Source organism: Ornithodoros turicata, unplaced genomic scaffold (genome assembly GCF_037126465.1).
Source record: "Ornithodoros turicata isolate Travis unplaced genomic scaffold, ASM3712646v1 Chromosome17, whole genome shotgun sequence".
Classification (NCBI taxonomy): Eukaryota; Metazoa; Arthropoda; class Arachnida; order Ixodida; family Argasidae; genus Ornithodoros; species Ornithodoros turicata.
This window is the reverse complement of record NW_026999326.1, coordinates 3,767,946-3,780,382: the sequence shown is the minus strand read 5'-3', so window position 1 is coordinate 3,780,382 and position 12,437 is coordinate 3,767,946. Positions and strand designations below refer to the sequence as shown.

Here is a 12,437-nt window from a genome sequence, read left to right as displayed (position 1 = left end):
TGGTAGCCTTGCATGGCTCACTACAGCAGTGACACACACTGAACAATTCCAGTAGTGGGGCTTAAAATACAATGAACTTTCACTGTTTCAATGGTCATTCAAGTGTAGAGGATGCACCTCTAGAAAATTAATTCGCGTTCCTTAGTCATATAACTACACTTCTTCACACAGGAAGTATTCTTCTACCATTCAAACAAGCTAGCAGTTCTCATCGGTTTCTTCTCCTATTGTTGACATCGTCCTAATGTTCTGCACCTGTCCAAAGACTCCATAAATGTCACAAAGTCTGCAACACCTAACAAATCTACTGCTTCCATATCTGGACTTTGCATACCTGCTTTCAGCTAATTCTGTCATGTCAACTTGAGTGCCTGGATCACGCAATACGTAGTAGTCTTGCGCCACTTCAACACTGGAAGGCCCCTGAAATTAAATTTGTTGATGTTGACAATATTGAGTACGGGACAAGTAGGATAACATAAGTTAAATGGAATACGTCATCGTTATATTATAATTTATAGATGTGTGACGTCTGTACATACCTACGAGTTGTGTTGAACTCGTCACTTCGGTGAAGCAAAATCACTGGTTACTGAACGGCAGTTTGCTTCGGACGCCTTCGCAATTCGCCGTCTACGACATCTTCTTCATAGTCATCGGCAGCAAAATAAGCTCAGCACACACGACACGACTGCTGTGTCTAATAGCTGAGTGTTTCGAACCACATTCGTTCTCGCGCTCACTCCTCTTGTGGCAGAAAACGAAGATGAACGAACGAACATAATTTTAGCATCCCCGAACACCAAAACCACACCAGGCAGATGTAGGTATCCTGAATACGTGACACAGCAGCCACGAACATGTCATCCACTTCCACTTACTATTTCGCGAGACCAACATGACCACCAACGACGTGAACAATAAACGCGATAACGCAGACGGCCTTGCAGATGGCGCGGTGCATCGTAGCCCGTAGCGGCGAAGTAGCTGAATGCTTTATTAACGTAGAAACTATGGAAGTGAGTGTCATTTTAAAAATGTCGTTTAGCTGTAGGATCCTGTGCGTCAACTTTGTTCTCTATAAAATTAGGTCTCACGTGGTAAGGATTGACCAATCCCTGGGAGCCCTGGACCGGAAACCGCCGAAACCCAAGTTTCTCTTTTTCGCCGTTTGTTGGCAGCACCGTCCATGTTCCGGCAATGTTCAAAATATTTATACGTAAAAAATATGCCGAATTGAGAAGTAATGCTTTCTGTGTCTTATCAAACAGTGATGTTGTGCACGACAGTTGGCAAAAATATGGGGGTTATTTTTCACTTTTCGGTCCCTTTAAGTACCAGGGAAATGTAAAAAAATACATCTCAACAACAACAAAAATTAAGCTAAATACTAGAAGAAAGACAACAACAAAAAAAGAAAATGTAATTGCAGAGGCTGATGCAATGTGAAGACGCCACGGCAATTCAAACTTCAAACGGCGAGAGCCGAGAGGGAGAGGAGAGAGCGAGAGGCGAGCGATGGAGCGAGAGGGCGAGAGTGGCAGGTGGCAGTTGGAAGTTAGAACAGGGGAATGAACGTGTAGTATATTTCTATGGTCGGGAAAAACTCACGTGACCTCTGACGTCGGGCCAATCATCGGTCGTCGGTTGAGTAATTTTTTGCTTTGTTCTCTTTTGTCTCCCTGGGTGACGCGTGACGTCAAGCGACGCTACCGTGGCTCTCTTTCTCCCTTTCCCCTCTGTTCTCTCCCCCGTTGTTTGGTTCGCATGGGTTTGCTTGCATGCGCCATGCGCCTCGTGAAAACGTAGCTTGAGTGAGACAAACAAGAAGACGTTTGCTGTTTTTTGCAAGACAAGGTATTTTATTCCGCAGAATGCGTATGGACACGTCGCAAATGCACAGTTTGTCAGCATTTCCATAAAATGCGTGAGATTGTCATAGCTTCGTAATGCTGCAGCAACTTCGCAAATCGATCAACAAAAGAGCAATCAGCTGTACGACACAGACGCATTAAAATATACAATGGAAGATACGCGTAACCTGCTCGCACGGGTACACATTCTGCCTTTTCTTTGTTTGTTTTAGTTGGCAAGTAAAGTAACGGTGGCAAGTTTTAGAACATCGGAAATCAAAGCTGAGCATAGTGATGTCGCCACAACGACATAGAACATAGGGTCGGTGTCGAACATAGGGTGAACAGCTCGCAGCGTACAAATGCTGAAATGAGTGGATAATAATCAGCCGATGAGGATGAAACGGAAATGTGCTCTGCTAGTGGCAATTCGCGGCATAAGCATTAATCCTTTACAAGGGTGTGAGCAGAGGTACACAGCAGATAGCATTTTGTATAGCGTAAAAACAACAGCAAAGCAAACGATCAAGCAACTTGCTATATGAAAGCAGACAATCAGCGCTTCGATGTAATTGGTGAAATAACAGCAGCTGTGCACAATACACAAGAAAAGTAAACAATACCTTCACAGGCTGACTGTCTTATAAAAACACTGAGCACATATTTTGTAAGTTTGGAGGTGCATACACATGTGAGGAGATTAAAAACAACATATGACATGTAAAAATGCTGAAATTACTGCTAAGAGTAATGCTAATCTAGTAGCTCATTTGTGATTTCAAACTGTGTACAATTAAGGTGTGCAAAAGACATACACGGCCGCTACGTCCAATCGTTGGAAAAACCAGAGCTCTGCAACTGAAGCACACATTCAGCATTTGTATATGTTTCAAACACATACAAACATGTACAATGATAGCAGCATGTGTAATATGCAGCAAGGAAGCAGCTGCGTTATTTGCAACCAAAACCAGAAGATCCAGCAATCCAGTGGGAGTGAATTAAAGCCCTGCAGTAGGAGTCACCGACCACATCCTTGTAAATACGAAAAGGCCCTTGCTTTGTATTTTTGCTTCAATCAGACATCTAGGGGTTGGCCTGATGAGGGTGCTTGGGAAGCACTGAGAACAGTGACATCTCTTTAGAGCGGCGAGGGCAATACTTGACACACAAAGTAGCTACTCAGAATGATAGAAAATCATGGTATCGTACAAGTTGCTTTATCATGCTGTCTGCTGCAGGGGATGTTAAATGCAATGCCCCATGTGTTGAGATTTCAGCGCAAGTTATGAAGAACCCTTAGGTGGACAATATTAATCCACAGACCAACCACTGGAGCGTCGCTCTTGATCATAGTTGTCTTGCAACATAAAGCCACAAATTATGAAATAAAGATTTATAAACATTATGACTAAGCAAAATGATGTTTTCGGCAAGTAGCTGCAAGTTATTGAAGTGCAGTGACCTGCTCTTGAAACCGTTTATGTGGTCGGTGTGACTGACACATCAGAACGAGGAGAAAACAGTTTTAGCACTCTAACATTTTCAGGGTGTCTACCAACTTGAGAAAACAGGGAATTATCAGGGAATTTTGATGTGACTGGAAAAGTCAGGGGATTGTCAGGAAATTTGCCAAAAAGGCAGCTGAAGTCAGGGAAAATCTCAGACAAGTGCCATCACAATGCACAGTGAATCGTGAGTGCGGATGAGTGGTTGAGCCACAGCAATGTTGCGCGAGTAGCAGTTCGCCAATACGACAAGCTCAGAGTCAAAAAAGTAGGGGAGTCTTACTAATTCCTCATTAAATGATCTGCTTCATGAGGGATCTGTATCAAAATGTAGCAGCAGGCACCAAGTCCCTTTTGTTTTGGTCAGGGAATTCACTTGAAATAGTCAGTGAAAATGTGGAAAAAAAGGGGAATTCTAAGGCAACAGTTTTGTGTAGACACCCTGACAATGGATATCCTGCCTCCTTTTAACCACAAACATGTATTATAACTTTTTGCGCTTCCTGCGTTCTGTATGTTCCTCAGTGAACTTTTGATTTTCCAATCGTAAATATAGCTGTATCCTTGAGGTGCAATACATGCCCATAAATTTTGCACCGCAACGGGGGCTACAGAAAGGCTCGTGCACAGTACCCCCTAGCTCAGCAAGCAAGCGAGCCATTACATTTCTTCTATGTACAACATGCTCTATACATGACTGGAACTTCTTTTCGATATTGCAATAAAAATTAAAAAATGCTTTTGAGGGCATGCACTTCGTAGGAGTTGCTGGATCTTGCTCCCTCAAGTACGAGTACATGGAGCTTGGATCCGGTTCTGCTTCTGCAGCCTTTAGCAAATTTGGACAATTTGGACATTTCATAGCACTTAGAAAAGACTGAACCAGGCTTCCTGCAAATTCATATTGTGCATTCATCTCAATGAGGTTTGCAGGCTCTTCTGGAAGCTGCAGCACAGGCTCAGAACCAGTGTCTGTCCCTGAATCAAGGGTACTCTCAGACGGGCCTGCAGACGAGCTTATTGAATGCACAGGAATGCGTCTCAGTTCGTTGAGAAGGGTTGTTGTGTCTGCTTCGCAGTTCCCTCTACCAGGGAGCTTAAGCAGCCTACCAGCGAGAGCATGCTTCATCCCAGCAACGAACTGAAACGCATTCGGTGTTTCATTGCACCCATGAATTTGCCGGAACTCTCCAAACAGATTCTCTAAGGGGTCCTGGTTTAGCCGTCTGGTTAGCAGAAAATCAAAGTTGAAGTTTGCTTTGAGGTCGTCCCACAGGCCCAGTACAGCAGCGATAGTGACCTGCCATCCATTTACTGTTGGGGGCTGCCTATCACAGTCAAACTTCCACCCAGCGATTCGCACTGCAGCAGCCTCCAGAACCTCCTTGTGGCCAGACGTTGCTGACAGTGCATACCGCATCTTTCTGTCATCACCCTGTACAACTGAAGAGCTGTTCAGGGTGTCGAACAGCATGTCAATTTCTTGGAGGAACTTTGATGTTGCAGCAGCTTCAGGGGACATTGCTCCCATAAAAATTAGACATGCGATTCCCGTAGACACACTGTCACTCAGCACTTGTGTGGCAAGCTTGACTCTCATGCGCTTAAATACAGTGGGGTAAAGGTGGTTGTGTGTGAGCTTAGGTGCCAGCCTTACTTTTGCAGGGTGAGTGTTCTCATAGAACTCCTTGATAAAGGACCACTTAACCCTCTGTTCATCATTCCCAATTTGGAGGTCGTGACGAAGCAAAAGATTTCTTGTGGTCTTCATCAAGTGGGGGGTATCAAAGATGAAATATACTTTACACTGATCAACAACAAAAAATGGTTTTGATGGAGAAACCTCCAGTGCTCTGGCCAATGCACAATTACTGGAGCCCTGGTCACACACAACTGCCTTTACAAAAATCTCCGCCAATTGAAGTCTACGAATTAAATCAAAAAGCAATGTTTGCAAAGTCTCAGCTGATGCTGTTGTTTTGGACAGGATGTACGAGAGGGGCTGCAGCCAATTTTTGGAAATGCCAGCAAGCACAGCCACAAGTGCTGAGTGTGCAAACTCGGGCGATCTCTCAGTCCCAGAATCAGCATAGCCATAAACCACATCCGAGCCTCTATCATACTGCAGATGTTGTTTGATAGACATTTCATCAAACATTATGATACAGGCTCGGTCCTTCAGTGGTGTGCCCTGGAGCCGTGCCTGCAGTGAGTCGAGCACAGCAGGCACAACTCCAGGTTGCATGGCTACCTCCTGAAGCCAGTACTTGAGGCATCGCTCAGTTGGCAGCAGCAAGTACCTACTGAGGAACCGGTACGCTTTTGGGCCTGCGAAATGCAACTTCAGAGCAAAGTTCCTGTACTGTGGGGGCCATCTCCTGCCAAATTTGCGTAAAGGCTGCAGGTACAGCATTGTGCGGAATATCTCAAGGGCCTCCCTGGAAAGGTACCGTGATGCTGCTTGTATAATCTGTGTACGAGAGAGATTGCCACTCTGCTGGGACGCCCGGCGCTGCGCCTTGAACAGGCTCCTCCGCAGGCTGTCCCTTGTCCTCCTCAGATGATCAATCTCAGCCACAGTCCTCGGCGTGCGCTTAGTGGGAGGCCTGCCGCCTTTGTGTGGTCGAGGAGGTGTAGACTCTGAAATAGGAGTTACATGGTTTAGCAAAAGAAAAAGTACCATAATGAATTTACTTTACCAGAGCTAGACTATGTATTCAATCTGTTTTATCTTCACTCCTCCTTCAAGCTTAATCTTAGCAACTGGTCCTCATGTCACAGCAACGAACCACTGGCATTTTTGCTCACTTTCATGAGTTCGTTTCATGCATAAATGCTATAGCATTTTACCTTGACACTAATGTTCATATCTGTTGCGACCTGCTATGTACATTTTGTCTAATATTTGCTATCAACATTTGTTAAATCTTATGTTTCACTTCAAGTATGTATAGAGGTGCACCAAATCAGAAGGCACGACAGGTCATCTCCGAGCACCTGGCATCTCTTGCATAACTAAAGTTATTATTGGTATTATCTGAAGAAACCTCAATTTGCGACCTTTTGATCATTGTTGAGTAATGCAAAAAGTTAGTTCGATGACAAAATAAGAATTTCCACAGTATGGTTATGCAAATGCCCATTAATAGTACCATGAGCATGGACTTATTGACATTGAACTTCAATGTGAGACTCATCTCAGGTACATTTATGTGAATGAACCCACGTGTAATCTGCTGCCCATCCAGTGGTGAAGTTGCATTCTCAATGTAGCCATAGGGGTAACCCTTCAAAGAAAGCTATGAGAAACACACCCGTTGAGGGGCCAGCCAGTATACGGGCACCCACGGAGGAGCCAGAGGGCGTTGAACGCTGTTGGCTGGGTGTAGTGGGGCTACTAGGCCATGGATGGGACTCTGTGGGAGAAAACGTGGAAAAGAGGGTCACAAACATGGCTTTCCAAAGTGAACATTGCACGACCAGGCCGTAACCAAAGAAAGAGCACTGTTAGTGTAGTCATGACAGGGGCGTCAAACATATTAGACACTCACCTCTCGAGGGGCCAGCATGTGGTGCTCCCACGGAGGAGCCAGAGGGCGTCGGACTCCGTGGGGCAGGTGTTGTGGGGCTACTTGGCCATGGATGGGACTCTGTGGGAGAAAACGTGGAAAAGAGGGTCACAAACATGGCTTTCCAAAGTGAACATTGCACGACCAGGCCGTAACCAAAGAAAGAGCACTGTTAGTGTAGTCATGACAGGGGCGTCAAACATATTAGACACTCACCTCTCGAGGGGCCAGCATGTGGTGCTCCCACGGAGGAGCCAGAGGGCGTCGGACTCCGTGGGGCAGGTGTTGTGGGGCTACTTGGCCATGGATGGGACTCTGTGGGTGAAAACGTGGAAAAGAGGGTCACAAACATGGCTTTCCAAAGTGAACATTGCACGACCAGGCCGTAACCAGAGAAAGAGCACTGTTAGTGTAGTCGTGACAGGGGCGTCAAACATATTAGACACTCACCTGTCGAGGGGCCAGCATGTGGTGCTCCCACGGAGGAGCCAGAGGGCGTCGGACTCCGTGGGGCAGGTGTTGTGGGGCTACTTGGCCATGGATGGGACTCTGTGGGAGAAAACGTGGAAAAGAGGGTCACAAACATGGCTTTCCAAAGTGAACATTGCACGACCAGGCCGTAACCAAAGAAAGAGCACTGTTAGTGTAGTCATGACAGGGGCGTCAAACATATTAGACACTCACCTCTCGAGGGGCCAGCATGTGGTGCTCCCACGGAGGAGCCAGAGGGCGTCGGACTCCGTGGGGCAGGTGTTGTGGGGCTACTTGGCCATGGATGGGACTCTGTGGGAGAAAACGTGGAAAAGAGGGTCACAAACATGGCTTTCCAAAGTGAACATTGCACGACCAGGCCGTAACCAGAGAAAGAGCACTGTTAGTGTAGTCATGACAGGGGCGTCAAACATATTAGACACTCACCTGTCGAGGGGCCAGCATGTGGTGCTCCCACGGAGGAGCCAGAGGGCGTCGGACTCCGTGGGGCAGGTGTTGTGGGGCTACTTGGCCATGGATGGGACTCTGTGGGAGAAAACGTGGAAAAGAGGGTCACAAACATGGCTTTCCAAAGTGAACATTGCACGACCAGGCCGTAACCAAAGAAAGAGCACTGTTAGTGTAGTCATGACAGGGGCGTCAAACATATTAGACACTCACCTCTCGAGGGGCCAGCATGTGGTGCTCCCACGGAGGAGCCAGAGGGCGTCGGACTCCGTGGGGCAGGTGTTGTGGGGCTACTTGGCCATGGATGGGACTCTGTGGGAGAAAACGTGGAAAAGAGGGTCACAAACATGGCTTTCCAAAGTGAACATTGCACGACCAGGCCGTAACCAAAGAAAGAGCACTGTTAGTGTAGTCATGACAGGGGCGTCAAACATATTAGACACTCACCTCTCGAGGGGCCAGCATGTGGTGCTCCCACGGAGGAGCCAGAGGGCGTCGGACTCCGTGGGGCAGGTGTTGTGGGGCTACTTGGCCATGGATGGGACTCTGTGGGAGAAAACGTGGAAAAGAGGGTCACAAACATGGCTTTCCAAAGTGAACATTGCACGACCAGGCCGTAACCAAAGAAAGAGCACTGTTAGTGTAGTCATGACAGGGGCGTCAAACATATTAGACACTCACCTCTCGAGGGGCCAGCATGTGGTGCTCCCACGGAGGAGCCAGAGGGCGTCGGACTCCGTGGGGCAGGTGTTGTGGGGCTACTTGGCCATGGATGGGACTCTGTGGGAGAAAACGTGGAAAAGAGGGTCACAAACATGGCTTTCCAAAGTGAACATTGCACGACCAGGCCGTAACCAAAGAAAGAGCACTGTTAGTGTAGTCATGACAGGGGCGTCAAACATATTAGACACTCACCTCTCGAGGGGCCAGCATGTGGTGCTCCCACGGAGGAGCCAGAGGGCGTCGGACTCCGTGGGGCAGGTGTTGTGGGGCTACTTGGCCATGGATGGGACTCTGTGGGAGAAAACGTGGAAAAGAGGGTCACAAACATGGCTTTCCAAAGTGAACATTGCACGACCAGGCCGTAACCAGAGAAAGAGCACTGTTAGTGTAGTCGTGACAGGGGCGTCAAACATATTAGACACTCACCTGTCGAGGGGCCAGCATGTGGTGCTCCCACGGAGGAGCCAGAGGGCGTCGGACTCCGTGGGGCAGGTGTTGTGGGGCTACTTGGCCATGGATGGGACTCTGTGGGAGAAAACGTGGAAAAGAGGGTCACAAACATGGCTTTCCAAAGTGAACATTGCACGACCAGGCCGTAACCAAAGAAAGAGCACTGTTAGTGTAGTCGTGACAGGGGCGTCAAACATATTAGACACTCACCTCTCGAGGGGCCAGCATGTGGTGCTCCCACGGAGGAGCCAGAGGGCGTCGGACTCCGTGGGGCAGGTGTTGTGGGGCTACTCGGCCATAGATGGGAATCTGTGGGGAAAAACGTGGGCATGAGGCAGAATTGAGAGCCAGAGGTTGGACTGTTATGGTGAGATTCGCACGATGAAAGCATGAAATGCTTTCACAAAATATAAATGATTGTTAATGAGATACCCCTTGGAATGGAATGTCATGGGAGCACCTGTAGAAGTACAATAATTTATGAAGTACCTGAATCCAGTGCTCTACGGCATGGCCTTGGGACGGTGGGGCACGCAGATTGCCTGAGTCGCGTCCTCTGCCTATTTGCGAACTGCTTCACTTCAAAGTGTTGAGCGCACAGGCGCCTGTTGCGTAGCTGATGAGGTGGAAGCCCCACATACTCCGGCCTCTCTGAATACGTGATCCATGCTGATGCTCTAAAGTGTAAGGATCATAAATGGTTAGGTTTGCCTTTCAGAATGTGATATGTGTAACATATCGACCGACAACAAGCGACCTCAGGATATCTTTATCTATGCTTTTTGTGAACCATATGAGTGAAACATCCGATTCTTTTTTATAAACACTTGTATTATTAGCTCTGAAACGTCCCTTATTAACTTGTACTCCCTCCTCAGGAACTTTTCTGCATATCGGTAACTGAACAAATTGGGACACATGCATGAGTATAATTTGAGTACATGTTGGCTGTCGAACCGGTTATCTAGTTTTGTGTTAGTTGCCTAGCTTTTCCTTGGGCAATAACATGCACAATATGAATGATTTTAATGTACATCATGGCTGACTCTTGCAGAATTGGACAGGTGACTGATTGAGTCTCTCCATATTATTTGCATATTTTACTTGTCCAGTTGACAAGATGCACTTCCATATTTATTTTGCTCCTGAGGATGATCAGCAAAAGTAGTAAAGCTCTCTGGAAGCAACCACATAGCGTGTGCTGTAGGTGTAATTTACTTTTCAAAGCAGTTTCACGTAAGGCAGCTCCAAGAATATACTTTAACAACCCTGCTTGCGTGCACAAGGAAACTAGAAATAAATGCGTCTGATCTGCTAAATCAGAAACAAGGGTTGCGAAAACAAGGAGTAGGGCTAAGGTTCATCTTCATTAATTTCACTTTGCTCGCATCAGAATGAAAAACATTTTAGTTGCCATTGCCATAGATGAGGCGCGCGGATGTATAATCAGACAGGACTGTTTTAGCTGCAGCGCAGGAAGTTCATGCATAATCATAATCACATATATCACTGGTATCTAGAGCCGCAAAGTGTCAATAATAGCATAACTTTGGACCTGCACACAGTGAACTACACTATAAAATTTAAAAGATACTGAAATGAAAAGCGGTTGGTACTCAGATTGACGATGACTATCTCTCGTTTACTTGACTTCAAAAACGAAACTATTTTAATGCATACGCACGGATCGAACTACGCTATCAGGTACAGAGGGCATTACAGCAACAATTAATAACAAATGACTTACCTGTCGTCAACTGGAAATCGGAAGAACGAGATGTCGGTCTTTTTTGAGCTGTTTCGACACCAAGAAGCGGAGCAGACGAGCCACCCGCGCATCTTTGGTCATCACAACTTTCGGAAGTCTCTGGCACAGTGCGGTCCATGCTTTTAAATCAGCATCAGACCCGGAAATATACTAATTGGTGGCTGTCATAAACCACCCAAAGCGACGGCGACACCCGACACCGACACGGCCTACGCAAGGTCGCCGGCTTGCTCGCGATGGTCAACTCAAACTCTCAAGCCGCTCAACCTGCGCAAATTCAAAACGACCAATCACAGATCGCATACCGGGGGTGTGGCCACAGGAGCCAATGGCCTGTTGACGGTTGAGAACTCGCGCTTCGACGTAAAAATTGTGACGTTTCATGACGTTTGATGACGCGAAAAGCTCGCAGCGCCTCACTTTAGTCCGCAAGTGAACTCGCGAGTTTCATCCCCTTGGTTAGAACTCAGAACTTCGACGCGTCGCAGCAAGTTGGTTTTGTCTTCAGTAACCGTCGCAAGGATGGTGATGGTGCATCTCCTGTGCAGTATTTACGTGTGTTTCAGTGCGCTTTGTAAGACAATGCGATGACAATGGCTCCTGTGCAACACATTGTCGATTTCCCGGAAGAGTTTTGACGCCAAGAAGACGTAAACGGCGTAGAGGCAAGAACGCACTGTGAAACGCCAATCGGACTGCACGTCGCGAATGTTTGCAGGTATGAGTGATGACCGTGATGTTTTGATTACTATTAATTAGATGTTTCATTTTAGAAACTTCGGAGGAACTTGAAGAGAAACAGGATAAGAAGATTCCGAACGTACGGTGAAGAGGAATGGGGTGTATGTCGCGACCTGCATGGAAAACAGGAGTGTCGTGTCATCTTCTCTAAGAAAATACAAGATGTGAGGTGGCCAACGAACGAAAGCTCCCTGTGGTCCGTGAGTGCATCGCACAGTCAGGCATATGCTTTGTCTAGACACAGTGAGTGATCAGACTTATACTACGTGGTATGTAAATGTAGAGATGTATTGATTATTTCTTTCTGCTCAGTGTATGCTTTTAGCGGAATAAACGGTAATTACTTGAGCAATATGTGCATTTCTACGCATTATTTTCGGGCATGCATTCAGTGGTCCCAGCTGCTAAGTGGCCGGATCCCGGACCACTTAGCAAAGGGGACCACTGGGTCAATTCCACTGGTTCCACCAGCCCCCCACAGCTCTCGCAAAATCTGTATCAAAATGCGTATTACTCCGCACGAAGCAATCCGTGCCTCTCCATTGGTCGGACGCCACAAGCGTGTCCGGATTGGTTGCCAGAATTTGAAAGCGGCACTTCGCGCTTCCTCGCCTGCGTGCTGCGTTCTCCTTCGGCGGTTTCATTTGAAATCTGAACGGTGGGCGCCCCGTTGGCAGTGTCTTTCGTTGGGAGGCAAGTGCGTTCGCCGATCGCCGTTTTATCCGTGTATTATGGTGCCTTTGATCGTGTTGTACTGTTTCTCGCCACAAGCATCGGTCTACGAAGAGCCAATCGGATTTCAAACTGAAGTGTTGTCGTGAATTCTGGCTCGATGAATATGTTCGAGCGCCGTCAGATCTGCATAGCGGTGACAAGAAAATCCGAT

The 12,437-nt window shown here is 47.1% G+C and overlaps 2 protein-coding genes and 1 long non-coding RNA gene across 3 annotated transcripts; all 3 read right to left on the bottom strand.

The window, feature by feature from the left end:
• Positions 1 to 5,796: 5,796 nt before the first annotated feature.
• LOC135372786 (uncharacterized) lies at positions 5,797 to 7,398 on the bottom strand. The gene is made up of 5 exons (XM_064606255.1): positions 7,381 to 7,398; positions 7,147 to 7,245; positions 6,913 to 7,011; positions 6,676 to 6,777; positions 5,797 to 6,001 (listed from the first exon to the last, which is right to left on the bottom strand). The coding sequence occupies exons 1-5, from the start codon at positions 7,396 to 7,398 to the stop codon at positions 5,918 to 5,920; spliced, it is 402 nt and encodes a 133-aa protein (XP_064462325.1). The 3' UTR covers positions 5,797 to 5,917.
• A 438-nt stretch (positions 7,399 to 7,836) lies between these two features.
• On the bottom strand, positions 7,837 to 9,005 carry LOC135372784 (uncharacterized). Its single transcript, XM_064606254.1, has 6 exons — positions 8,973 to 9,005; positions 8,785 to 8,883; positions 8,551 to 8,649; positions 8,317 to 8,415; positions 8,083 to 8,181; positions 7,837 to 7,947 (listed from the first exon to the last, which is right to left on the bottom strand). The coding sequence occupies exons 1-6, from the start codon at positions 9,003 to 9,005 to the stop codon at positions 7,837 to 7,839; spliced, it is 540 nt and encodes a 179-aa protein (XP_064462324.1).
• A 23-nt stretch (positions 9,006 to 9,028) lies between these two features.
• On the bottom strand, positions 9,029 to 9,654 carry LOC135372789 (uncharacterized). Its single transcript, XR_010416113.1, has 3 exons — positions 9,532 to 9,654; positions 9,253 to 9,351; positions 9,029 to 9,117 (listed from the first exon to the last, which is right to left on the bottom strand). It is a non-coding gene; the product is annotated as an uncharacterized LOC135372789 (long non-coding RNA).
• Between the last annotated feature and the right edge of the window lie 2,783 nt (positions 9,655 to 12,437).

Coding starts and splice junctions, on each gene's coding strand:
- LOC135372786 (XM_064606255.1), bottom strand. Junction 6,778..6,912: donor ACATGCTGGCCCCTCGAGAG/GTGAGTGTCTAA, acceptor TTTCTCCCACAG/AGTCCCATCCATGGCCTAGT. Junction 6,002..6,675: donor ACTGGCTGGCCCCTCAACGG/GTGTGTTTCTCA, acceptor CTCCTATTTCAG/AGTCTACACCTCCTCGACCA.
- LOC135372784 (XM_064606254.1), bottom strand. CDS start 9,005: ATGTTTGACGCCCCTGTCACGACTACACTAACA. Junction 8,650..8,784: donor ACATGCTGGCCCCTCGAGAG/GTGAGTGTCTAA, acceptor TTTCTCCCACAG/AGTCCCATCCATGGCCAAGT. Junction 7,948..8,082: donor ACATGCTGGCCCCTCGAGAG/GTGAGTGTCTAA, acceptor TTTCTCCCACAG/AGTCCCATCCATGGCCAAGT.